This window comes from Antennarius striatus, chromosome 14, assembly GCF_040054535.1.
Source record: "Antennarius striatus isolate MH-2024 chromosome 14, ASM4005453v1, whole genome shotgun sequence".
Classification (NCBI taxonomy): Eukaryota; Metazoa; Chordata; class Actinopteri; order Lophiiformes; family Antennariidae; genus Antennarius; species Antennarius striatus.
In genome coordinates, this window is record NC_090789.1 from 19,905,872 (window position 1) to 19,930,675 (window position 24,804).

At 47.9% G+C, this 24,804-nt stretch overlaps 2 protein-coding genes, 1 long non-coding RNA gene and 2 other non-coding genes across 11 annotated transcripts; all 5 read right to left on the minus strand.

Moving 5' to 3' along the window:
• Positions 1-290: 290 nt before the first annotated feature.
• LOC137607688 (uncharacterized) lies at positions 291-3,889 on the minus strand. Of its 6 annotated transcripts, none has more exons than XR_011038021.1 (9): positions 3,809-3,889; positions 3,200-3,244; positions 2,751-2,777; positions 2,536-2,579; positions 1,997-2,056; positions 1,316-1,377; positions 1,086-1,211; positions 859-974; positions 291-770 (listed from the first exon to the last, which is right to left on the minus strand). It is a non-coding gene; the product is annotated as an uncharacterized lncRNA (long non-coding RNA). The 6 variants fall into 6 exon arrangements; XR_011038023.1 differs by having other exon boundaries at positions 1,065-1,211; XR_011038022.1 differs by lacking the exon at positions 1,086-1,211 and having other exon boundaries at positions 1,349-1,377; positions 3,809-3,888.
• LOC137607925 (small nucleolar RNA SNORA18) lies at positions 1,835-1,968 on the minus strand. Its single transcript, XR_011038088.1, has one exon. It is a non-coding gene; the product is annotated as a small nucleolar RNA SNORA18 (small nucleolar RNA).
• LOC137607921 (small nucleolar RNA SNORA8) lies at positions 2,157-2,281 on the minus strand. The gene has a single exon (XR_011038084.1). It is a non-coding gene; the product is annotated as a small nucleolar RNA SNORA8 (small nucleolar RNA).
• Positions 3,890-5,683: 1,794 nt separating the features above from the next.
• On the minus strand, positions 5,684-17,312 carry chtopa (chromatin target of PRMT1a). Its single transcript, XM_068332723.1, has 6 exons — positions 17,053-17,312; positions 14,375-14,462; positions 13,230-13,380; positions 6,781-6,955; positions 6,553-6,699; positions 5,684-6,466 (listed from the first exon to the last, which is right to left on the minus strand). Exons 2-6 carry the CDS (start codon positions 14,437-14,439, stop codon positions 6,264-6,266), a joined length of 741 nt encoding a protein of 246 aa, XP_068188824.1. The 5' UTR covers positions 14,440-14,462; positions 17,053-17,312; the 3' UTR covers positions 5,684-6,263.
• A 1,328-nt stretch (positions 17,313-18,640) lies between these two features.
• pex11b (peroxisomal biogenesis factor 11 beta) lies at positions 18,641-23,715 on the minus strand. 2 transcript variants are annotated; one of them, XM_068333755.1, is made up of 5 exons: positions 23,654-23,715; positions 20,993-21,074; positions 20,681-20,796; positions 20,334-20,535; positions 18,641-20,214 (listed from the first exon to the last, which is right to left on the minus strand). In XM_068333755.1, the coding sequence occupies exons 2-5, from the start codon at positions 21,046-21,048 to the stop codon at positions 19,806-19,808; spliced, it is 783 nt and encodes a 260-aa protein (XP_068189856.1). In that variant the 5' UTR covers positions 21,049-21,074; positions 23,654-23,715; the 3' UTR covers positions 18,641-19,805. The 2 variants fall into 2 exon arrangements, with proteins under 2 accessions (XP_068189856.1, XP_068189855.1); XM_068333754.1 differs by lacking the exon at positions 23,654-23,715 and having other exon boundaries at positions 18,642-20,214; positions 20,993-21,361.
• Positions 23,716-24,804: the final 1,089 nt, after the last annotated feature.

Sequence of the window (24,804 nt, forward strand, 5' to 3'; positions counted from 1 at the left end):
AAAGGCACGTTGGGTTGTAAGAAATTGAGAAAATTTAAGGCTTTTAAATGAGTTATCGTGCGGAAAATACTGTAATGGAATGAAAATTTTAAAGATGGATTTGATCTTTTTTAGTTTCTTCATTGAATTACGAGACATAATCCAGCTGAAGACTTTGCAGGACTGTACGAGTCAATCATAAAAACTCAATCTATGAAATCAGTGATTTACGTGAAAACAATGCAGACTCACTGCGTGTGAAATTAAATGTTTCAAGTTTTCCAGTTGAAAAACACCTCAGTAACAGGATGTCATGTTGTAACCATTTATTGATCATAACTCCCATGAATGTTTCAGTAGACACCCCCTGCTGACTCAGCACTAACATGCAGTAACCTGTCCGAGGTGGGGAGCTGATCTAGTTTACATGAACAAACCAGTTACAGAGAGTTCTCCAGACTCTAAGAACTCCACCTGCTGACCTGACCGGCCGCTCCAGAAGGTCTACACAGCAGAAAACTTTACTGGATCAGCACTTCCTGAACTCACATCACAGAATCATCAACTTCCTATCAGACCACAGTCTGACCGTGTCCCAGGGTCAGACAGGAAGCAGCTTTAACAGTGATATCTGCCCCAGAGCTCCCCCATCAGTGGTAATTAATGGTACAGGGTCATGGTAGAACCGGCGTCCATCAACACCGACTCCACAGGTTCTGTCTTTCAGCAGGCGGGGCTGGTTCCAAACCGTGTCTGCAGACCGATGCCCCGACGGCGCCAGGCTGATGCTTCTGCAAACAAACAGCATGGAAACGTTCAGTCACACGTTCCTGATAGTTAGAGAACGTCTGAACACGTGACCGTAAACCAACACGCTACCGTCTGCTCTGAGGTTCTTTCTCTGGGGTAACAAAGAGCATCCCACACACGGCCAGGACAAGGCCGGGGCAGATGAGGCGTTCAAGATGCTGGAACCCACCGGAGACTTACCCAACCTGAAACACACACACACACACACACTGAGTACCACAGCAGCGGACTACAGACAGTGTATTGGGGTGTGATTGCTTCCTGGACTCTAGAACCTGTGAGACAGCAGTGCTGACCTCCTGCTCTAAATGTCTCCACATGTTTCCTTGTCAATCAGACCAATCACAGGCCTGGATTCCACGCGGGACCCCAAGAGTCACAACAGGCAGGTCCTGTTCCCAACGGGTCCTTCACAGCAGCGGCTGCAAAAGCCCACTGGGATTTGATTTCTGGTCAACTCCACAGCAAGTCAAGCACTGAGACTCTTGAAAGCCTTGGTATATGACCAAACACACACATGACTCACTGAGACTCACTGCATGACTCACGGCACACACACCTTCAGGTCTCCAGGCAGGGGTCACTAACCTGAGGCAAAGACACAGAAAGAAGAAATTATTTTCATCTCTGCAATCAAAACTTCCAAAGGTTTGAGCTGCGTTTGGAAAAGACGGAACACCAGAGGGCGACGCCCGGAGTCTTTACAGATGAGCTCTGACTGTTTAACAGGCATTAATGATTATTAAATATTATTACAGTAGTACGCTGATGACGTCACGTTTCACGTCATATTTTGTTAGACGACAAACAGCCTGTGGTGTGTGTGCCTGACAGGTGTGTTGTGGGTTTATTCCATCAGCTTTGTGCTGCTGGGGGGAGGGGGCAGAGCCCCCCTCTGGACGGGGCTGACCTTAAAAACCCAACACCAGCAGCTCTTTCTGTTGATACCAAAACACTTCATAGCCTCTCAAGTGCAAACTGACGGAAAACACGGTTCAGTGTTCGGCAGGACAAATCGTGAACAGTAACTGTTAGGATCAGTGACACGTGTTCTGTAGTGGTATCCCACGAGGCTGATGGCAGCGACCACGTGGGTAAAGCAAGACTACAGGTTCCTGTTAGAGGCATTTCCAACGACGTGACCCTACAGGGCAAGGGTCGGTCGGGATAGACCTCTGCCTGACGCTCCTCTCACCCAGACTCTTACCTCGGCCCTTCGACTCCATCAGGAGACCCCCAAATGGACGCGACCCGCTGCAGCGGAGGTCTGGAGGAACAGGTTCAGGGATTTATGAGTTTGTTCACACTTTAGAGGATCACTTCATTAAACAGCTCCAAAAGAACGTTTTCTTCGACGTGTCCCAACAAATCCAACCAGGACTCCAAGAACGAGCTCCATGGAGACCAACGATGCCAGGCGTTGGGTTTCTCTAGCACTGACTTATGAACAAACCAGCTGATGAACAACTGGCTGCAGATACCACACAGTGCTGCCATCCCGTCCCCATCAGACGTTGGTTTATACTCCCTTAATTACAGTATTTTCTAGACTATATGGCGCACCTTCAATGAATGGGCAATTTTAAACCTTTTTCCATATATAAGACCCATTGTTGGTTTTGAGAAAATTAAAAGCTTCTAGGTGCGCCTTATAGTGCGGAAAATACTGAAAGGTTAACTGAATCCAGTGGATGTTCTAACAGTCTAGATGGTTTGTGAGCTGCTGAAGCCCAGGTGTGTACTTACATGTGTGTCTACATCAGAGCCAGAGCCCAGCACCATGATGGAACCTGCAGGAGCCAAACGGAACATGAGACAGTTTCCACCACAGTGAGCACGTTAGTTCACGGCTGCAGCGTTCTGTTCAGAGAGGCGGTCGTCACTCACACTTCAGAGCAGTTGAACAGTTAGCCAATCATCATAACGTTTACTCCACCAGGGAACTGTCGAGTTCAACTCACCCGCTGGCCTGAGGTCCGTCTCAGCACCTGCCACAAACAGTCCAGTTAGTAATAATGCCTTTGCACCAGCAGTGACAGCATGCTAACGCTAACAGTTGTCAGTTCTCATTAGTAACACTGCTGTAGACGTCACAGCAGTGGGTTGCAAGAGAATTCTTTCCTCTGTGCACCGTGAGAACTCTACAGCCCACAAGAAGAGCCAGAGCTCACACTGTGCTCCATAAAGCAGCCGTCCTCCATAAACACAATCAATTCTACAGGTAGATGGATAGATAGGTACTTTAATAATCCCGGAGGAAATTGCACATAGGAAACAGGTGAGGAAAATATAAACGCAAACTTTTATATAACTACTACAACATGAATGACAGTCAAAAAATAGTCTTTAAAAGGCCACGTGATCCAGAAAGGACGTTATGTTTAAAGACCACAACCAGGGAATGACTCACTTCAGGCTCCGGCGTCAAGAGTTCCTCCATGTCCTTCAGCATCTCCTGCAAGAGATGTCGTTTGTTTAAAAAGTACATCCTGACACACACACACACGGACACTCACTCACACACACACACTCACACACACACTCTCTCACACACACACACTCACACACACACTCTCTCACACACACACACACACACTGATGTTCCAGGCCTCATTGTCACCACGCAGCAACCGGCGGTGCAGAGGTGGAAGCACAGCCTGAGGTGTTGTAGCCACCGCCGGGGGACGAGCCCACCGCCCCGGGCCCTCCGCCCATCAGCGCGTTCTGTGGCCAACTTCCGGTAAGTTATTAAACTAGTTATTAAATTAAACTAAGACCAGCGGTGGAGCCGCTTCACTGAGGCCATTAGAATCTAACAGAAGTGATTGTAGCTCCCGGCTAGCTTCTACTAGCTAGCAGCTAGCTTACCATGCTATTAGCAGCGTGGCGCCGTTAAGTTTCAGGACGTCACGTAACGCGATAAAACCTCGCGTGCTTCACTATGTGGTCACGTGATGTGTCCTGCGTTGCATTAGTCGACAGGTGAGTGACTTCATTCATTCATCGGTTCTACATTCACCTGTCGTTCCCCTTCTCCCTCCCGACACCGCGGATCCCATCGAAAGACCGAGCTGCGGCACCGTACAGGCTTTTATAAGAGCGTTACGTCAGTAGCAACTGCTTTACGGCTGCTGTCTTCTTTAAGGGCGTCGCTTTACGGCAGTTTAAAAAAAACTTTATTGGAAACCGATGAAATGACAATGGAATGAAGTCTCAACACAAAGCTATATAAAAACAGGAGATAAATAATCACGAACCTTACAGAAAAAATAAAATTAGGTTAGAAAAAAAAATAAGGTTAAGACAAATATTTTTTTAAATATATGAAAATAACATGAAGGTCTGCCAGATCAAACGGAATGAGTTAAATGAGGTGGAAACAGCGACAGAACAGGTATATAGAGAAATAAAATAAAACGAGCTTTCGTGACCTGGGATTGAGTCTATTACAAGATTCACAAACCTATCGATGTAAAGGGTGTTATGATGGGAAACAACTTAACAAGACTTAATTATACTGTACCTCAATAAGGTTCTGTTAATAATACAAAAACACAACCAGACGAGTGTAACGACGGAAGACGTTGAAAATTGAATCAAACCAGCTGTAGAGAAGAGCAGCTCTTCTGACCGAGGTTTAGGGTTCAGGGTCGGTGATCAGAGTCATTGATCACACAGGATCCCGGAATTATCAGCAGTAACTCAGATCATGTGTCTGCATACCAGTAGGTGGCGCTGTGCACCTTCAATCCTCCCTTTGCCTCTCCAGCAGGACCTGGAATCTGCCAGAACTTTGCTCACCAACGTGTTTCTGGGCTTCACTGGACAGCCGACGGGCCGGACCAGAACCCTGAAGATAATCTGGGTTATTGTGTGGAGGAAGACGAGACACATCAGCCAAACGGGTCACTGCCAAACACCCCGGCTTCTGGAGCTCATCAGAGCCACAGGACCATCACCTCCAGGAGGTCCTGAAGCTCCTTCATGACCACCAGGACCTGTTTGGATACCCACACAGCTATGGAGTCCATCAGTAAACATACTGTTATTGGTCTTATGTCAGATTACAATTTTCTGAGTTTGGGTTTAGCTGTGAGCCGTGATCATCCAAATTCAAGGAAACAAACACAAACTCAATCTAGAACCAATGCAGTCACAGACTGCAACATCCCACGACACCCCTGAATTCAAATGTTACCCTGACCTACTTGTATAGGTCAAAGCTAGTGCTGACTTACTGTACCGTCTACTGTACTGTCTCACACTCACACTGGCCTTCTCTGTCTTTTTATCTTATCCAGTTCCTGTGTACAAAAGTTGAAATTTGACCTTGACCTAGTACCTCAAGGTCAGGGTCATCATCTCATTTTCATCCCCATCTTTCTATCTGCAACATTTGTGAAGATATTTGGTGGACTAACGGACGAACACTGACATTACCGCTTTGAAGCGGGATGGAATTAGTTGTGACGTATTCCTATATCCCAAATATCCGTACACTGTAGTTAAGTCTTATTTATGGACAGAATTGTCAGGAATCACTTCCATTTTTACGTGATGATTTAGAACTCAAACCAAACGTCCTACAGGACATCACACACCCATAAAACCTGTTCTTGCAAATATTCTAACAAATAGTTTGGGAGCTTAAAATATCCTTTAAACCAGTGGTACACAGAGGCCTGCGGGCCGGATGTGGCCCACCTCTACATTTGGCACGGCTTTTTTTAGCACAAAAACGCAGAATTTCTTCCACATTTACATGCTAAACTAAATCTTTTTGACCCAGTATACATCACTTCTCAGCGGAACCACTACACCTGAGCCAACTGTTTGAATGTTGATGTTATCTGGTCACCGGTTACTGTAGAGATAAAACATACAAGAGACGATGTGGGGGAAAAAAATCTTCATTTACATTTGAACTAAAACATGTCTTACTTATGTTGAGTAATGCCATACAAATGCTAGAGTACAAATTAAGAAAGGCAGCACTCCATTGAAACAGGTGAAACTAGTGTCAACAGGTGGAGATTCAGAGGAACAGTCGTCCTTCTATACCTTTTAAATACAAAACAAAAACCAATAAACAGCAGGCCCAAAAACTTCTGTCATTCTTTCCAAACAAATTATTTGGGGAGACAAAACCAAGACGGTGAGTGAATCCTGAAGTCTGAGGACACAAACGGTTTTAAAAATCAATGGTCAATAAAAAGAATTCAACTTTTCTTCAAGGAGTTTGTTAATATTTAAAAGCGTCCAATGAAATTCCTTCAGAACAAAGGAGCAGACTGATGCAGGACTTGGTACCGGCCAATCACATTTAGTGACACCTCCACTTCCTGCCGTTCAAGAGCTGAGACTTGTGGACTGTCGTTCCCCTAAATAAATAACTCTGGTAGAACAGACGGGGTGGGGGCGTGGGGTCAGTTCTGCGGTGCCCCCCCTGTGCTCGTCCTCAGACGTCTGTGGCTTCACTCCATGCTGTCTGGATCGGCCTGGGCCATGTAGGCGTCCAGCTCCGCGTCCAGGTGGCCTTTGGTCTTTGACATGTAGGCGTCCAGCTGGTTGTCCAGTTGTTCTCGGGTCACAGCCGGGCGTCCCACACCCCGGCCGCGGCCACGCCCACGACCGCCTCGCCCCGCAAATCCCCCACGACCACGCAGTCCGCCGCGACCTGTTCCCCCAAAACACACGGCGGTGAGTGGACAGCAGCGACCTGAAGCAAGTATTCTGATCTTCACACGTCAATCATTTCCTGACCTCTGGCCATCCCCCCCCGGGCTGCTCCTCGGGATGGAGCCCCTCCTCTGCCTGCAGGTCCTCCACGGTGGCGGCCTCCCCGGCGCATCACCATGCGGCCAGCAGCGCCGCGACCTCTGATGGGCCCCCCCGTAAGCACTCGCTTTCCTGTGCAACAAACAATGACAGATCGTGAACACAGTGAACTATATTCATACCCCCCCCCTGAAAGTAACTGTGGACACTCACCTCTCAGAGACAGCGCTCCCCTCATGGAGCCTCCTCGGGCACGTCCTCTCAGGCCTCCTCTGGTCATGCCACGCATCCCCCCCCTGCCCACAGCAGCTCCTCCACGCATCACGGCCCCCACAGGACGCCCCAGTCTGGCTTGGATGTTGCTCTTCCCCAGGCGCTGCTTCAGGCTCTATCACGAGTCAGTCAGGAAGTCAGATCCACATCAATTCATTGTGCTGCAGGTGTTCAGCAACCCCCCCTAAAGCAGCGGAAACCTTCACTGCACCGCAGACCAGTTCACCATCACAATATTTCACTTTAGTGGTAATACACATGTGTCAAACTCAAGGCCCGGGGGCCAAATGTGGCCCGCAAGACCATAAAAGGTCAGAGTGTCTAAAAATAAATAGGCCAAAAATGTGCTTTGAAAAAAAACTACATTTCCCACAATGCAGTAGTATATCCCATTTTAACTGACTAAACGTTGTGAACAAAGGTAATGTCCTAACTTGTGTCTGATGTAATTTTTCTTTGATAGTTTGATCCTTGATTGATGGAGTTCTGTGGGTTTAATAACCTGACAAATTTAAAGGATTTATGTTAGAACAGAGAAACAAACAAACATGTTTTTTCTGTCTAACTGTAATGTTTGGAACTAGAATCAGTCAGAAATTCAGTTATTTAACATTAAGGAGTAGTTACATTTAGTTACATTACACTGAGTTACATTTAGTTACATTTATTAGTTACATTAAGGAGTAGTTACATTTAGTTACATTACACTGAGTTACATTTAGTTACATTTATTAGTTACATTAAGGAGTAGTTACATTTAGTTACATTACACTGAGTTACATTTAGTTACATTTATTAGTTACATTAAGGAGTAGTTACATTTAGTTACATTACACTGAGTTACATTTAGTTACATTTATTAGTTACATTAAGGAGTAGTTACATTTAGTTACATTACACTGAGTTACATTTAGTTACATTTATTAGTTACATTAAGGAGTAGTTACATTTAGTTACATTACACTGAGTTACATTTAGTTACATTTATTAGTTACATTAAGGAGTAGTTACATTTAGTTACATTACACTGAGTTACATTTAGTTACATTTATTAGTTACATTAAGGAGTAGTTACATTTAGTTACATTACATTGAGTTACATTTATTAGTTACATTAAGGAGTAGTCACATTTAGTTACATTACACTGAGTTACATTTAGTTACATCTGGCCCTTTGAGGACAGCCAGTGTCCTGATGTTGCCCTCGGTGAAAATGAGTTTGACCCCCCCACCAGTGGTAATGTACTCTGTGTTATTGGTGGAGTGGCCCCTTTAAGGAGGTAATCATGTGACCGTGTGTGTAAATTATGTATTCTTTCTGTGTGGCCCGATGCGGGTTGACCCACAGACTGGTACCGGTCCACTGATCTAAGTCACTCAATCAGGACACCCACCAAGGCTACAACTAAAAAGTTGCACCATGGGTAAATGTTGCTCCCAGACAAATCCGGCAAAGCCCTCTGTTGGCCAGTCTCAGATCAACATACTGAGCCCATCTGTTAGCAGCCTCGTGACAGTCCTGAGACACTCTTGTCTGACTGGTTAGAGTCATCATTCTGTAGGCTCTCAGCCGTCCAGGTGGAGGAGTGTGAAGAAGAAACTACTGCATCAACTGGTTAACGTTTGTTCACAACGTTTTGGTTCTGACTGACGGTACAGTCCAGATACTCAGCATCACAACAGCAGAGTCAGAGTTGGGTTAAGAACTGTTCAGTGCATTACTAGAACTGAAGGTCCAGGTTCAGCAACAGTAAAGAACGGGGTCAGCTGACTACCTGAACCACCAACCCGGGAAGGTTATGTCCCCAAGTTACCAAGTTTCAAAGTAAATAACCCAGGAAATAAAATGCTGCAGTTAGTTCATTTGATAAGTTCAAACTCATACTTTGTTGTATGTATATCTTTTTTAGAAAACATTCTTTGAAATCATCTTTCTTGTTTGATTTAAATGTCAAACAAGAACCATGATTTTACATGTTTTATCATTAAAAATTTATATTGAATGGTCTAAAAGAGTTGTTAATCTTGACAGTACGGTTTTATTTTTCATTTTCATTCTTTTTTGAGAAATGCATTTTTTGCCATGTTTAGAGAACATGTCCATTTAATAAATAAACCTGTTTTTCCAAAAGGAGAAAAAATATTTGCTAATTTAAAAGCCTTGTCTTGTTTTCTCTCCTGAGTGTATTACGTTTGCTGGGCATGCAATATTTCTTATTCCATCACTCTAGGAGAATAACACTAAAATACTCAATTACAGGTAGTCGCCGACTTACGACCGCGATTGGGACCGACAGATCGGTCGTAACTCGACTTGGTCGTAAATCGACTCTGACGTAAAAATTAAATCCAGCAGCGCTGGTTCTTGGCTGGGGGTCGTCCGGATCGTCAGCTGGGGCAGCGTGTGGGTTGGTGGGAGCGGGAGACGATCTTTTCATAATCATTGTGAGCTTTGTCTGAATTGTTCGTTTCTTTTTCTCCTCATAAATTTCACGATATGGACGGAAAGCGTCGTTTGCCATCCGTTCAATCCTTGCAAATGTTTCTATGTTCTATGTGCATTTCTTCAAAGTGTGCACGGAGTTTATTTAACAGGGAAAAGCCTTCTGACAAGCCTTTGGTGGTGAACATTTTTTCTGTTTCCTCCTCTTCTTTCTCTGCTTCTCTTCTCTCTTCTTCTTCCTCTCTTTCTTCTTCCAGCGCGATCAGTTCTTCATACAGCGCGATCATTCGAGAGTTCTCCAAGGAGAGGTTTTTTGCCAGTTTCACTATTTTCTCCCGAATCTGATCAAGTTCTTCGTCACTTTCAAATCCAGCAGAAGAGTTCACGTAACGCTTGACAGTTTTTCCATACGCCATTCATACATTTCTCCGTCACAGCCTCCTAAGCAGCCCAGCCCATCAGTAGTGGGCTGGGCTATTGATCTCAGTGTGACTGAACAGCGTGTGTGCGCCGTGGGGACTGGAGAGAGCGCGGGAGCCTCAGAGCGTTAGTACTGTGGCTGGAGGGAATGCCCCGCCCTACCCGGACATTGTGGTCGTAAAGTCGATCGGTCGTAAGTTGCATAGGTCGTAAGTCGGCGACTACCTGTACTGATTCCTAAATTCACTGAAACCAGTCAGTGAACATAATTCCACACAGAAAAAAGCTACCAAGAAGCAAGAATTTGAAACCAAATGTCAGTGACTGATGCCAAAAACCTACATAAAATGTACTATTTCTCATCTGTTTACAATTTGAAAACTCACCCTACTGAACTGTAGCAGACATCTGCAAATCAGATGGAGAATTCGACTCCAACAGCGAAATACCATAAAAATAAGACTTACATGTACTGTAGAGCCATGTAAAAAAAGTGGATCTTTTCATTCCTGGAATCAGGTTTTTGTCTGGGCGAATATTAATGAAGCTGATGCTAAAAAAAGCACCCAAACAGTGAAACGGCATGGGCTTAGTGCTGCTGGGTCTTGCTCTCCTTGCTATCAGAAACCTGCAGTGTGAAAGTGTATTCCTGCAGATGTGTTCCATCAACAATAAAAAAATCCTAAAAGAAAATATCTCAAACTATGTGAGGAAGACACTCCAAAAAGAATGACCACAAGCAGACCTCAAAGAGGGAGCAGTGTAAAGGTAACTTCTGACCTACAACTCCCGCCCTGGTGCTGGGTCAGCAGAGACAACTAAGCAAATGGAAGCTAGCTTGCAAACCCAACAACAGTATTTATTTTCCTGTGATAAAAAAATACAAGATAATGCTACCATAGTCCGCTACGAGGGAGCTCAGTCCGCAGAAAGACACAGGAAACCATTCAGATGGTGCCTTCATTCAACAGTGCCTCACTAAAATAACAGAAATAGTGTAACTGGAAAAGCGGCGGACTCACTATCCGCTGAGGAAACCGTAGGGGACGGGTGCAGTGTGGCTTGGGTGGCAGTCGTCAGCATGGGGCTCGACGACCCAATCCCCAGACAAAGAGTCTAGCTCTAGGGACATGGAATGTCACCTCGCTGGGGGGAAAAGAGCCAGAGTTTGAGAGGGAGGTTGAGAGGTACCAACTAGATATAGTCGGGCTCACCTCCACCCACAGCTTGGGCTCTGGAACCTAAACCCTTGAGAGGGGCTGGACTCTCCACTTTTCTGGTGTTGTCCTAGGTGAGAGGCGGCGGGTTGGTGTGGGCTTGTTTATAGCCCCACAGCTCAGCTGTCATATGTTGAAGTTCACCCCGGTGAACGAGAAGGTTCACCTGTCCCCTGCGCCTTCGGGTTGGGGACAGGTTTCTCAATGTCGTTTCGGCCTACGGGCCAAATAGCAGTGCGGAATACCCGGCCTTCTTGGAGTCCCTGGGAGGGGTACTGAATAGTGCTCCGACTGGGGACTCCATTGTTCTCTTTGGCGACTAAAGAATGACAGTGAGACCTGGAAAGGGGTGACTGGGATGAACGGCCTCCCCGATCTGAACACGATTGGTGTTCTGTTATTGGACTTCTGTGCTAGTCAGTTTTGTCCACAACGAACACCTTGTTCAACCACAGGGATGTCCATAAGTGCACATGGCACCAGGACACCCTAGGTCAGAGGTCGATAATCTTCTTTGTTGTCGTAACATCAGACCTCCGACTGCGCTTGTTGAACCCTCGGGTGAAGAGAGGGGCAGAGCTGTCAAGCGATCACCACCTGGTGGTGAGCTGGATCCGCTGGCAGAGCAAGAGACTGGACAGACTTGGCAGGCCCAAACGTGATTTGAGAGTCTGCTGGGAACGTCTGGCAGAACCCTCTGTCAGTGAGGTCTTCAACTCCACCTCCGGGAGAGCTTCTCCCAGATCCTACAGGAGGCTGGGGACATTGAGTCCGAGTGGACCATGTTCTCCACCTCCGTTGTCGAAGCTGCTGCTTGGAACTGTGGTCAAAATGTCTCTGGTGCTTGTCGCAGCGGTATCCCCCAACCCGATAATGGACACCGGAAGAGGATGTCCTTAATCCCACTACCATGTCTTACACAGAGGAAGCAGAGGCTGAGGTCTCAAGAGGTGGACTCATTCATCACCCAAGCTGAAGTCACTGAGGTGGTTGCCAAACTCCTTGGTGGCAAAGCACCGGGGTGGATGAGGGCTTTGCTGAGGGCCGTCTGGTCCCTGTATGACTGAAGCCAGAGTTTGGTTCGCATTGCCGGCAGTAAGTCAGACCTGCTCCAGGTGCATGTTGGACTCTGGCAGGGCTGCCCTCTATCACCAGTTCTGTTCAGAATCTTTATGGACAGAATTTCGAGGCGCAGCCAGAATCCGGAGGGAGTCCGGTTTGGGGACCAAAGAATTTCATCTGCTTTTTGCGGACAATGTTGTCCTGTTGGCCTCATCAAACCCGGACCTTCAGCTGCACTGGGACGGTTTGCAGCTGAGTGTGACGCGAGTGGGATGAAGATCAGCACCTCTAAATCCGAGGCCATGGTTCTAGACCGGAAAAGGGTGGTGTGCCTCTTCAGGTTGGTGGAGAGTCTTTGCCCCAAGTATCTTGGGGTCTTGTTCACGAGTGAGGGAAGGATGGAACGTGAGATCGACAGACGAATCGGTGCAGCTTCTGTAGTGATGCAGTCGCTGTATAGGTCCGTTATGGTGAAGAAGGAGCTGAGTCGCAAGACGAAGCTCTCGATTTACTAGTCAATCTACGTTCCTACTCTCACCTATGGTCATGAGCTTTGGGTCATGACCGAAAGTACAAGATCCCAGCTACAAGCGGCTGAAATGAGTTTCCTCTGTAGAGTGTGGCTGGGCGCACCCTTAAAGATAGGGTGAGGAGCTCGGTCACCAGGGAGGAGCTCAGAGTAGAGCCGCTGCTCCTCCACCTCGAGCGGAGCCAGCTGAGGTGGCTCGGACATCTGTTCCGGATGCCTCCTGGACGCCTCCCTAGGGAGGTGTTCTGGGCATGTCCTACTGGAAGGAGACCTCAGGTAAGACCTAGGACAAGCTGGAGAGACCATGTCTCTCGGCTGGCCTGGGGAACGCCTCAGGATCCCCCCGAAGAAGCTGTCTGGGGAGACAGAAGTATGGGCATCCCTCCTGAGACTGTTGCCCCCGTGATCCGGCCCCGTATAAGTGGTTGAAAACAGATAGATGTTCACTTTACTGGACGAGATCAACATTTCACTCCAGTGATGGCAGCGTTAACTTGATAATCAACTAGTCGGATTATTGCATCATGCTCATGGTCACTTGACCTGCATTGAGTTCTGTGTAGCACTTAAGACCAGCTCAAGCTGGAGTGTACTGACGCTAAAGACAACCGTCCTACCAGACTTTTTTACAGCAATGTAGCAGTGGTACCATCAGTGGGTTTCAGTGTGGTGCCTGGTAGGTTCAAAGAGACACAGCCTACCTGACCTTTGACCTCACCTGCTTATGATTCAGAGCAGCTTGTACCGACGGCCGGTTCTCCATCTGCTGTGCCAGTCGGCGATTACGGGCACTGGCCAGATGCTGCTGTTGCATGGTGGCCCGAATGCTCACCGCGGTTGGCTGCTTGTTCTTCAGCATGTTAGTGAAGCTTTAAGGGTGGGAGGGAGAAAGAGGAAGGAAGTAAAAGAAAGGGACAGGGGATACACACAGGAGGGGAGGAGGAAGCAGGGTTCCACATCAACTCATTTCTCATCATATGGACGTGGCCACCCAGAAGGTGGTGGCTCTTTGTCAAGTCAGACTTATGTTCCACTTGTTGGCACTCATGTTCTCTCTCAGGTTTATGACAACCCCCAAAAATTCATGGCTTAATTGAACAAGTGTTCAAATGAGCATCATAAAGGCAAATTTAGAACAAGAAAAGAGAGAGGAGAGGAGCCAGAGGAGCACAATTTGCCACTTACAGGCCTCTAGCTGACAGGCTGGGGTGTCGTCACGCCCTGCAGTAAAGGCCCCGGACACGAGGAGTGCTGGGGCACCCAGCCACTTACAGCAAGGACCGTGACTGGTGGTTCCACCACGGAGACTCAGAGCGGGGATGGAAAGAGGGGAGAGAAGAGTGCGGGCTCTAAGTCACGTCCAAGCTAGGGCTGAGTGCCTGGTGCTTCACCAGACTGGAGCAGAGGAGGAAGAGGAGAGATGAAGGGTAATGGAGCATGAGCCATGTGAGAGAGAACCGTCTGAGAAGCCTTGTTCTCCCGTCTGCAGAGACGTACACATGATGTGTACCGTCCTGTTTGAAGAGCGGGAGCCAGAGTGCCGAGGTATTTCTAGCACAGTGGTCTGGTCCAGCAGACGCCTTCCCAGTGTGACCACTCCCCTCTCCCCACATCTACTGGTGTGCACTGCTCACACAAGACGCTCAGCTCAGGGAGCCCCTCTGCTCTGCGCCATCACACTCAACTCTGCTGGTGAACCCAGAAACGACAGCAGGACAAACGTGATTGGGTAAGCAGTGCACACAGCGGGAATGATCAGAATGGCATCCATGATGGGTCCGGTCCCACCAGTAGCGTTCCGTAGGGAGCACTAGAACCTTCACATCTGGTGTGTAACTGCTGACAGGGTGCATGGCGCCTCACCGCTCGTTTAGGGACAATTTGGTGGTGCTTTTCAGGACAACCTTTTGTGAAGAGGCTGCACTCATTTTGACACTTCTTTTGCAGGCTCCTGGGAAAAAACAGGACAGAAAAAAATCACGGTCATTTAGCAAGTAAGAACATTTAAACTGAACTGACTTAAAATCACATTTAAGGGTTAACAGAAAAACAAGTACCAATAACAGTAAATATTAATTGAAGTGGTTTCACTTCAGTGCTTGTGTAACGCTCCAACAGAATGCATTCTGAGGCCGTGTGCCAATGTAAAGTCATTTGAGGGCGACAGTAGATCCAGATTTCCATCTGTCAGTGATTGCAGGGGAAAAACTAAAGGACGTTTGACCTGGAAACCTGTAGCTGACTGACAAGTCAAGACTGTTCATGGACTTATACGTCACAAAAATGAACACATCATATCAGGGTGAAGTAAAGAAGAGAAGTTGAGTGACATCAGACTACATTGAGGACAAAGTTGGTTTGGGACGGGCAATAAAAACTTTGACAACTAAACAGTTAAACGTTGACTTATCTGCACAGCGTTGTCATTTTTACAACAGACAAATCACACCTGCTGCCCAACAAGCTGAAAAAGGCACCAGTGGTAGGAATGCTAATACTACCCCCCTGCTGAGGGGGGTAGTATTAGCTGTGTAATGGCAGCCCAGGCCTGCCATTACACAGCTGCCCCCACCAACGGGAGCAGAAGACGTTCTTTGTCCCACACCCGTTAATGTCAGGGCTTCATCTGAACACGTATAAGATAAACCTCCAATAGTACTATCTTTAATAGTAAAACCTTAATAATATTACAATCTGATGGAAAATAAAAGGACAACAGCCCACCCGTCCCCTGGAGACCCCCACTGGCATTAACACAGAATATTTCAACATTATATAAATCACTGAAGGAGTTCAGGGTGACGTGTGGAGATAACTTTAATCTGTGAAGGGGGTTTATGGGCATTAGCCACAAACAGAGGCAACAAAGCTAATTCTGCAGAGGCCCATCCCATCAAAACCCACCCAGTTGTTCCTTCACTAACGTTCTGCACTATTCACACCAGCACACTAACGTTCTGCACTAGTCACACCAGCACACTAACGTTCTGCACTATTCACACCAGCACACTAACGTTCTGCACTATTCACACCAGCACACTAACGTTCTGCACTATTCACACCAGAACACTAACGTTCTGCACTATTCACACCAGAACACTAACGTTCTGCACTATTCACACCAGAACACTAACGTTCTGCACTATTCACACCAGAACACTAACGTTCTGCACTATTCACACCAGCACACTAACGTTCTGCACTATTCACACAGCACACTAACGTTCTGCACTAGTCACACCAGCACACTAACGTTCTGCACTATTCACACCAGCACACTAACGTTCTGCACTATTCACACCAGCACACTAACGTTCTGCACTATTCACACCAGAACACTAACGTTCTGCACTATTCACACCAGAACACTAACGTTCTGCACTAGTCACACCAGCACACTAACGTTCTGCACTATTCACACCAGAACACTAACGTTCTGCACTAGTCACACCAGCACACTAACGTTCTGCACTATTCACACCAGAACACTAACGTTCTGCACTAGTCACACCAGCACACTAACGTTCTGCACTATTCACACCAGAACACTAACGTTCTGCACTATTCACACCAGAACACTAACGTTCTGCACTAGTCACACCAGCACACTAACGTTCTGCACTATTCACACCAGAACACTAACGTTCTGCACTATTCACACCAGAACACTAACGTTCTGCACTAGTCACACCAGCACACTAACGTTCTGCACTATTCACACCAGAACACTAACGTTCTGCACTAGTCACACCAGCACACTAACGTTCTGCACTATTCACACCAGAACACTAACGTTCTGCACTATTCACACCAGAACACTAACGTTCTGCACTAGTCACACCAGCACACTAACGTTCTGCACTATTCACACCAGAACACTAACGTTCTGCACTAGTCACACCAGCACACTAACGTTCTGCACTAGTCACACCAGAACACCAACGTTCTGCACTAGTCACACCAGCACACTAACGTTCTGCACTAGTCACACCAGAACACTAACGTTCTGCACTATTCACACCAGAACACTAACGTTCTGCACTATTCACACCAGCACACTAACGTTCTGCACTATTCACACCAGAACACTAACGTTCTGCACTATTCACACCAGCAGCGGACAGAACTCCTGTTGACGAGCGTCCGACCAGCTGGAACAAAGCCTGTGATTGGTTGAATCCTCCAGTCCGTGTTGGAGCGTTTATTCAGAGACTCCTCGGGGATGGAGACAGGACAGATAATAAATAGAACGTATCTGAGGAAGACTTCGGACCGTTTCCTTCATCAACAGCCCAGAGGTCCCCGGAACAACAACCAGCTAGCTGCTAGCCAGTGACAGGGCACTGTTAGCTAGCAGCTAGCTAACTCTGTCCCGTTAGGCTGCCCGGGACTGAACCGGCTAACCGGTGGTTAGTTAACGGTATCAAACACTCATCGGGGGTTCGGGTTAGGGTTAGGGGTTAGGGTTAGGGGTGGGGGGTTAGGGGTTCGGGTTAGGGGTGGGGGTTAGGGTTAGGGGTGGGGGTTCGGGTGTAACTCACGGTGGGAGTCGCGTCGGTGAACACAGCCTGTCAAACAGCGTCAGTCTGGGGCTAAAGCTGTACCGGTGCGGTCTTGAGGCTCCGGCGGGACTGAGTCTTCCGTTCCGAACAGGCCGGTACCGTTAGGGTGTCCGGTGGAAGTAACGACCAGCTTCACCCGGTGGTTAAATCCTGGTGAAACTCTGGACCGGGCCGCTGCTGCTCAGCCTAAGATGGAGCCGCTAGCTACACCGACTTCAAGGGGAGAAAATGGAGAAGCTCTCGCGGCCACGTCACGGTGACGTATTTCCGGTAGGGTGGAACACGTGACCAGAAAGGAGCGCTTCTGACCAATGACTGTTGACATGTGAGCCACTGCTGAACATGTGGGAGGGGGACGGGGGGAGAAGACCAGGTTATGATAGACCTGCTGGATCTTAGAATAAATCACAGAAAAGGTGAGAACAGGAGGTCGGTATCAAGACAGAGTTGAAGCTCCGCAGTATCCTCATGATCAATAACTGATCAATGTTGTTCCTTCATATACATGTATGTAAAAAGAAAGTTAATGTGAAATAAAACAACTTCTGTCCCGTCATATCCAGACAGTTATCTTCATGATGGGTACCGGTTCATGACCTGTTCCATCACACACACCCACGACCTGATCCATCCTCACATTTACAGTCCAGTATTATGAATCCCAGTCATGCTCCCACATCCCAGCAGGTGTTGTGGAGCGCTGCGTTTAGTGTTTTTACATCCCGCTTCAAAGCGGTGATGTATTGTAATTGTCAGTGTTCGTCCATTCGTTGGTCCACCAAATATCTTCACAACCGTTGCAGAAAGATGAAACAAGAAGCACATGACTCAGGCAGCAGAGGGGATGGAAATGAGATGATGACCTTGACCTTGAGAAAACTAGGTCAAGGTCAAATTTCAACTTTTGTACACTCAGGAGCCGGATAAGATAGAAAGACAAGGGAGAAGGCCAGTGTGCGTAAGACCATAGATCAAAGCTACTGCTTTGATCTATGACAGGTCAGAGCACTAGCTTTGATCTATGCTAGTCAGTCAGGGTAAAATTTTGAATTCAGGGGTGTCGCAGGATGTTGCAGTCTGCAACTGCATTGGTTCTATTTATTTTTGGTAATGTGTGGCTTTCTGGAAGACCATGTGTACATTTAGGCACCCCTGTGATTTGTTCCACTGAGCCCGGCCCATCAGAGAAGGGAGAAGCTATGTGGCCCTTCCAGGAAAAGGTTTGGAGACCCCTGGTTAAGTGACAGCAGTGTGTCAGGTTGGGTGCTTGCTCTATAGGTCAGTTGCTGTTGTAACGTGTGAACTCAGAGCTGCTGTTCTATCTGGAGAACCAAACACTTCACCTGTCTGCCCCCACCTCACCCCTCAAGGGTCTGTCAGGTAGCCTGTCCTGGATTGAATGTACGCCCACAGGTCACATGGTTAATGACCTCTGATCAGGTGCACAGCCGGAAGGTGTCGCGCTGACATCACCATGGTCAGAGGGCTTGACTCCAGGGTGGACGCCAGGCTTTCTTTGTGCGCTGACTTGACACAAATCCGACCAGACACAATCAGTGGTTATTAGCCATGATTGGCTAACGACCAATCAGGCGCAATTTAATTATGACCAGGCAGCTAAATTATGTAACAAGATCGAAATGTTAAGACAAGAATGTTTACATTTATTATCTACTTCACTGCTGAAAACACTCTGCCTCCAGTGGCATCTAACATTACTACCACCTGTTCAGCTCCTGAACGTAAAACAGCTGATTTCAACACGATGAATGTAACCTGACCTGCTAGCATCCCATAAATGTCTCAGAAATCAACAGGTTTAGGAACAGGTTTTTAATTTGGTTCTGTAACTTCACATCACAGAGTGTATGGATGATGTGCCATACACAACATTGTGTTATTAGCCAACAAACATTTTTTTACATCAACTGTGTGTATTTGTATATATACTGCATAAATGTGTGTGTATATACACAAACATATAGTTTTATAACTACTTATATATATAAAACCATTATCAATAGTTTTTTTGTATTTACGTACAAAACTACATAGACAACTATATATATATTACATATATACATATATATATAAACTATAGTTATATACACAACTAGTTTTTACATATGTAAAACTATATCTAGTTATGCATAACTATATAAATCTATATATAATACTGCATATATACTGTATTGTTATAAAACTATATATTCCATGTCTGTCAAGCCCTCTGTGTGTTTGTGAGTATATAAAGGCTGACATATACATACATATATACAGTACACACACTCACACATATATACGTATCCATTGGTAACCCTAACCCTTTATAGACACACACAGACACAGACCCCCCCCCCACACACACACCGCTGTAATTCCATGTGGTCATTTGGTTGGGTAATGTTCTGCTCATGGAACATCCTGTTCGCAGGAGGGTTTATTAATCTGCCATTTTAATCTGGAATGGAACATGAACTCCTCTGGATTAATTCATGTGTGCAGCATCAGTAACTATGGTGATTTGCCAGGTTAATAGACACATGTTTGTGAAATCAAAAATTCAGTATACCTCACAGACCCCCCCATCTAGCTTCATATGCACTGTGGTCAGCCAGTATTCATGTGTTTGAGGCTGGGGGTGTGTAGCAGAATATCAACCAGCGCTTCCAGAGTGACCAGTGTGTTTGCTCGACCCGGGTCTGTGGGCCCTCCGTCCTGCACGTCTGGGGTCAGGGCTTGAGTTTGAGCCAAGGGTGGACCATGGTGAGGATGGAGAGGACTGAGGACAGCAGGCCACAGGCCCCCACAAAGCCAGGCCCCGTGGGGTAGATCCCCAGCCGGTCCAGTGGGATGAAGACATCACAACAGTTCTTCAGCAGGTCCAGCAGCAGTGGGGGGTTGCTGTACAACAGCCTCACCAGCAGGTGGAGCTCACGACGGGATCGGTCCAGCACTGCAGTCAAAGTGTGGTTTTCTGTTGTGGCCAGTGGGGAGGAAGAGGACTGGGGGGCACTGGGCTGGGCAGGAGGGGATTGATTGGTCGATTTGGTGGCCCTGTGACGGTGTTCACGCTCAAACAGGATGTGGAGCTCGTACACGTCTCGAGTCAGATTGAGGATCAGCGCAAACAGGTAATACCTGCAGATACCAAGAACACACCAGGTGTGAACCCAGCTCGCTGACTCACAGGAAGACGCATCACTAAGGAGGAACTGGAGTGGGACGTGACCCAGGTGTTGTTGATGCTGAGACCTCACCTGAATGATCTCTGACTCCATTTGTGCTGGTCCAGTCTGGAGATGACGCCCGCCTTCCCGGCCCACAGGACGTTGTCACAGGCGAAGTACATGGCTCTGTTGATGTGTCCGATGGTCAGGCACAGCCTCAGCACCGTGTCTGAGAGGTGCACCGCCCTCTTGGCCGCCTCCACAGCCTCCACAGAGTTCCCTAGACGCAGCACTGTGGGACACACACACACACACACACACACACACACACACACACACACACACACACACACACACACACACACACACACACACACACACACACACTAGCTGCAGGCCTTCAGCTTCAGCGCTCAGAAAACCAAACTTCAACTCACGCTTTCTGGTCAGGCTCATGTGCGCCTCCAGCTGGTGGACGGTTTGACGCACGTCAGCGGCCGCACCGCCTCTCTGCAGCGCGTAGCCCAGCAGGGTGCAGGCATACTGGGCAGCCCTGTGGGGCAGAACACACACACACACCCTCACTGACCCCACCAGAGGCTCATGGGAGTGGATAATAACGGATTCAACCATTACTATTATACTGTTAGCCGTTACTATTACAGTAACCGTTAGCCGTTACTATAATAGTGTTAACTATAATAACTTATATAACTATTATGAGTAATAAATTACAGTAATGGACCTACCTGAAAACTCTCTCCTTGGCTTGACTTTGAGAGTTAAAGCGAACCCACGACTCCATCCTGACAGCTGGACGTCACAGATGTCCTTAACAGGAAAAAGAAGGCTTTCAGGACAAAGGATAAGGAGGAAATGAAGAAATCACAGGGAGGTCAGGGGTCAAACGCTGCATAAAGGAGGCCAACGACTCATAGAGGAGGAAGGTGTGAGGAACATCACTGGTCACGTAGCCAGGACCAGAAGTGAGGAGGGAGGGGTGCAGAGGGCCAACGACCTGAACGACTTCTTCAATAGGTTCAACCAGGCCCCCCCGCAGCACCCCCTATCACCCTCCACCCTCACGACCTCAGCAGCAGCTCACCAGCCTCACCCCCATCCCATGGCCTCCCCCCCTCCACAGCAGCAAAATGGCCCCTACCCACCCCCCCACCACATACCCTTAACCCCCCCCCCCAACAAACCTCCCCAAATAGCTCACACTTATCTGTAGTTACAGGGGAGCCCCCCACCACCCCCATTCCCACCAGTCCCTCCTTCTCCAACAAACCTACCAACCCCCCCTCTGCAGCAGTGGAGCAGCCCCCATCAACCCCCCTTCCCCCGAGCGCTTCTCCTCCCCCCATCCCACCCCCTATACTACCTCCCTGAAGCCCACCTCGACCTATCCTCACTCCCCCACTCTCTCACCTGCAAGCCTTCCTCCCTGTCTCAGACACCCCCCCTCCACCACCCAGCTCCCACCACCACCCCCTCCCTGCTTCACGAGGGACCAGGTGAGAGGAGAACTGAGGAAGCTTTGGCCCCGAAAAGCAGCAGGACCAGATGGGGTGAACCCCCGTCTACTCAAGACCTGCACCGCTGAACTCGGGGAGCCGCTACAACGGGTCTTCAACCTGAGCCTGTGTCTCAGGAAGGTGCCCCCCCTCTGGAAGACGTCGTGCATCGTTCCAGTTCCCAAAAAGAACCGGCCCAGCGAGCTGAACTACTTCCGACCAGTGGCGCTCACATCGCATCTGATGAAGACTCTGGAGCGGCTCTTCCTCAGTCTCCTCAGGTGAAACATTCTGAGGACTCCCTACAGTTTGTCTACCGGGAAAAGGTGGGCGTGGAGGACGCCATCCTCCACATGCTACACCGAGCCCACTCCCATCTGGACAAGGACAGCGGCACTGTGAGGATCCTTTTTCTGGATTTTTCAAGTGCCTTTAACACCATCCAGCCCTGTTTCCTAAAGGAGGAACTCTCACTAATGCGAGTGGACCCCGCCCTGGTTGACTGGATCCAAGACTACCTCACCGACAGACCACAGTTGGTCAGGCTAAAGGATGCCACGTCTGATACTGTGGTCGCTGCATCGGTGCTCCACAGGGGACTGTCTTGTCCCCGATCCTCTTCTCCCTGTACACGGTGGACTTCTGCTACAACACAGAACTTTGTCACATCAGGAAGTTCGCAGATGACACAGCGATTATGGGATGCATCGGGGACAATGAGGAGGAGGAGTATAGATGCCTGGTGAAGGACTTTGTTGACTGGTGTCACAGCAACAGTCTGCAGCTCAACACCTCCAGAACTAGAGAGCTGGTCATTGACTTCAGGAGGGACAGACCCCAACTTAGACCAGTTCTGATAGGAACGGAGGAGGTGGAGGTTGTGCAGACCTATAAACATCTTGGGCTGTGGCTGGACAACAAGCTGGACTGGACCAGCAACACGAGGCAGCTGGACCAGAAAGCTCAGAGCAGGATCTACTTTCTGAGGAGGCTGAGGGCATTCAACGTCTGCAGGAAGCTCCTGTGGATCTTCTATCAGTCTGTGGTCACCAGCGTCCTGTCGTTTGCTGTGGTGTGTTGGGGAGGGAGCGTGACCAAGGCGGATCTCTCCAGGATGGAGAAGCTGATCAGGAGGACCAGCTCAGTGGTCGGGATGAAGCTGGACCCTCTGGTAATGGTGGCAGAGAAGAGAACCTTGGACAAACTGCTGGACATCATGGACGTCGTCAGCCACCCTCTGCACAGCGTTACCAACAACCAGAGGAGCCTGAGCAGCCAGAGGCTGAACCCCCCCAACATGAAGGACCAACAGACTGGAGAACTCCTTCATCCCCAGAGCCACTAAACTGATCTGCTCCTCCCTGGGGGAGAGGAAGAAGGGGGTTCACAGGAGAGCGGAGGGACGACACAATGTAGCCTACACACTAATATAACATTCAGCCATGTCTGTCCAGGTTATTCACGCCCTTTAAGGCCATTTACGTTCTTTATTTAGTGGTTTATTATTTATTCTCTACTTGGTGTCGGTTCTCTCTGTGTTCTCACTGAGAACGTCCCTGAGGGACCAAGTCCTACTCCTCTCTCTGGTCAGCAGGTTAGTGCTAACTCACTAGCGACCAGCATTGACTAGCGACTAGCATTGACTAGCGACTAGCATTGACTAGCGACTAGCATTGACTAGCGACTAGCATTGACTAGCGACTAGCATTAATTAGCTACATGCATTAACTAGCTACCAGCACTAACTAACTACCAGCACTAACTAACTACCAGCACTAACTAGCTACCAGCACTAACTAGCTACCAGCACTAACTAGCTACCAGCACTAACTAGCTACCAGCCAACACCACCGGCCGATGGTTTAAGAACTTTTATCAAACACCAGCTCTTACCTTCCAGCTTCCGGATCAGCGCTGCTTCCGTTTCCGCTTTTTCTTCTTCTGCAGTTTGAAAGCAGGCGGCGCGTTACCGCCGCCACGTGGTGTGGAGGACGCGTCGCTCCGCCCGGTGGGGACACCGGTGTGGACTCCAGCAGCCGGTCAGAGGTGAGGACCTTTACCGACCCAGAGGAGTCCAGCTGGTTCTTTGTGCTCTTCTGGATGATGAGGAGCTCCACACAGGATCTACTCACTTTAAGAGTCCTAACCCCCCCCCCCCCCCCCCCATCTACTGCAGGAATCCACCATGTCTGATCCTGGACCTCCAACTAAAGTGTCTGCCAACGTCCAAAAACAAAGTACGTTTGAAGACGAACTTGTTTGTTGTACTAACATCTAGTTAACTGGAGCTGTGTTGAGTCTCTGACCTACCAGTGTATCCTTGATGCTGGTCCCAGTCTAGACAAGAAGAAGCAGGAAGGACATCCAGAGTTAAATCTGTGCCAGAGCTGAAATGGAGACGGAACATTCTGCCATCAAACCTGTTTAAGTTCTCACAAATCTTCATAAAAATGTCCTGAGTCAGCGTTTCACGTGTGAGCCCCAGAACCTTGATACCATCAGCAGGATGTTCAAACCGTTGTGGTCGCCGCCACCACAGCTGCTACTGCTGGTGACCTCATTTTCCCATTATGTGAAAAGGGTTTCCGGTCCGGGTTGAAACCAGTTGTGGCCTGAATGTGAAGGTGGCTGCTCATGGATAACAGTAGACACCAGAATGACTCAATTATCAACAAATAACACCTTAAACAACATTTGTGTAAACACAACAATTTCATTTTAATTTTATTTTAATATACAGCCAAGAAAACAAGAGCAGCACATCTTTACAATAAAATAACAAAATTAAAATAACAAAATTATTGGACCCTCTAGACTTCTCTATGTTTGTATATTTGTGTTGCAATATATTTACCCCTAATCTAAAGCTAATTACAACAAAAATACAATAAAACTGTTTGCAGCCTCATTGGGTAGACGCAGGCCGTATTGATGCTAGTTCTGTCCAATGACTGCACGACTGGTCAGTGTACCCGGACTAAACCAATGGGAGGAAGATGTTTGGAGAATATCAGCGTGGGAAGAATCCAAAGCTGTTTGAGGCT

Coding starts and splice junctions, on each gene's coding strand:
- chtopa (XM_068332723.1), bottom strand. CDS start 14,439: ATGAGTGCAGCCTCTTCACAAAAGGTTGTCCTGAAAAGCACCACCAAA. Junction 6,700..6,780: donor GGGAGCGCTGTCTCTGAGAG/GTGAGTGTCCAC, acceptor TTTGTTGCACAG/GAAAGCGAGTGCTTACGGGG. Junction 6,467..6,552: donor CCGGGGGGGGATGGCCAGAG/GTCAGGAAATGA, acceptor TTGGGGGAACAG/GTCGCGGCGGACTGCGTGGT.
- pex11b (XM_068333755.1), bottom strand. CDS start 21,048: ATGGAGTCGTGGGTTCGCTTTAACTCTCAAAGTCAAGCCAAGGAGAGA. Junction 20,797..20,992: donor GCCAAGGAGAGAGTTTTCAG/GTAGGTCCATTA, acceptor TCTGCCCCACAG/GGCTGCCCAGTATGCCTGCA. Junction 20,536..20,680: donor CATGAGCCTGACCAGAAAGC/GTGAGTTGAAGT, acceptor TGTGTCCCACAG/TGCTGCGTCTAGGGAACTCT.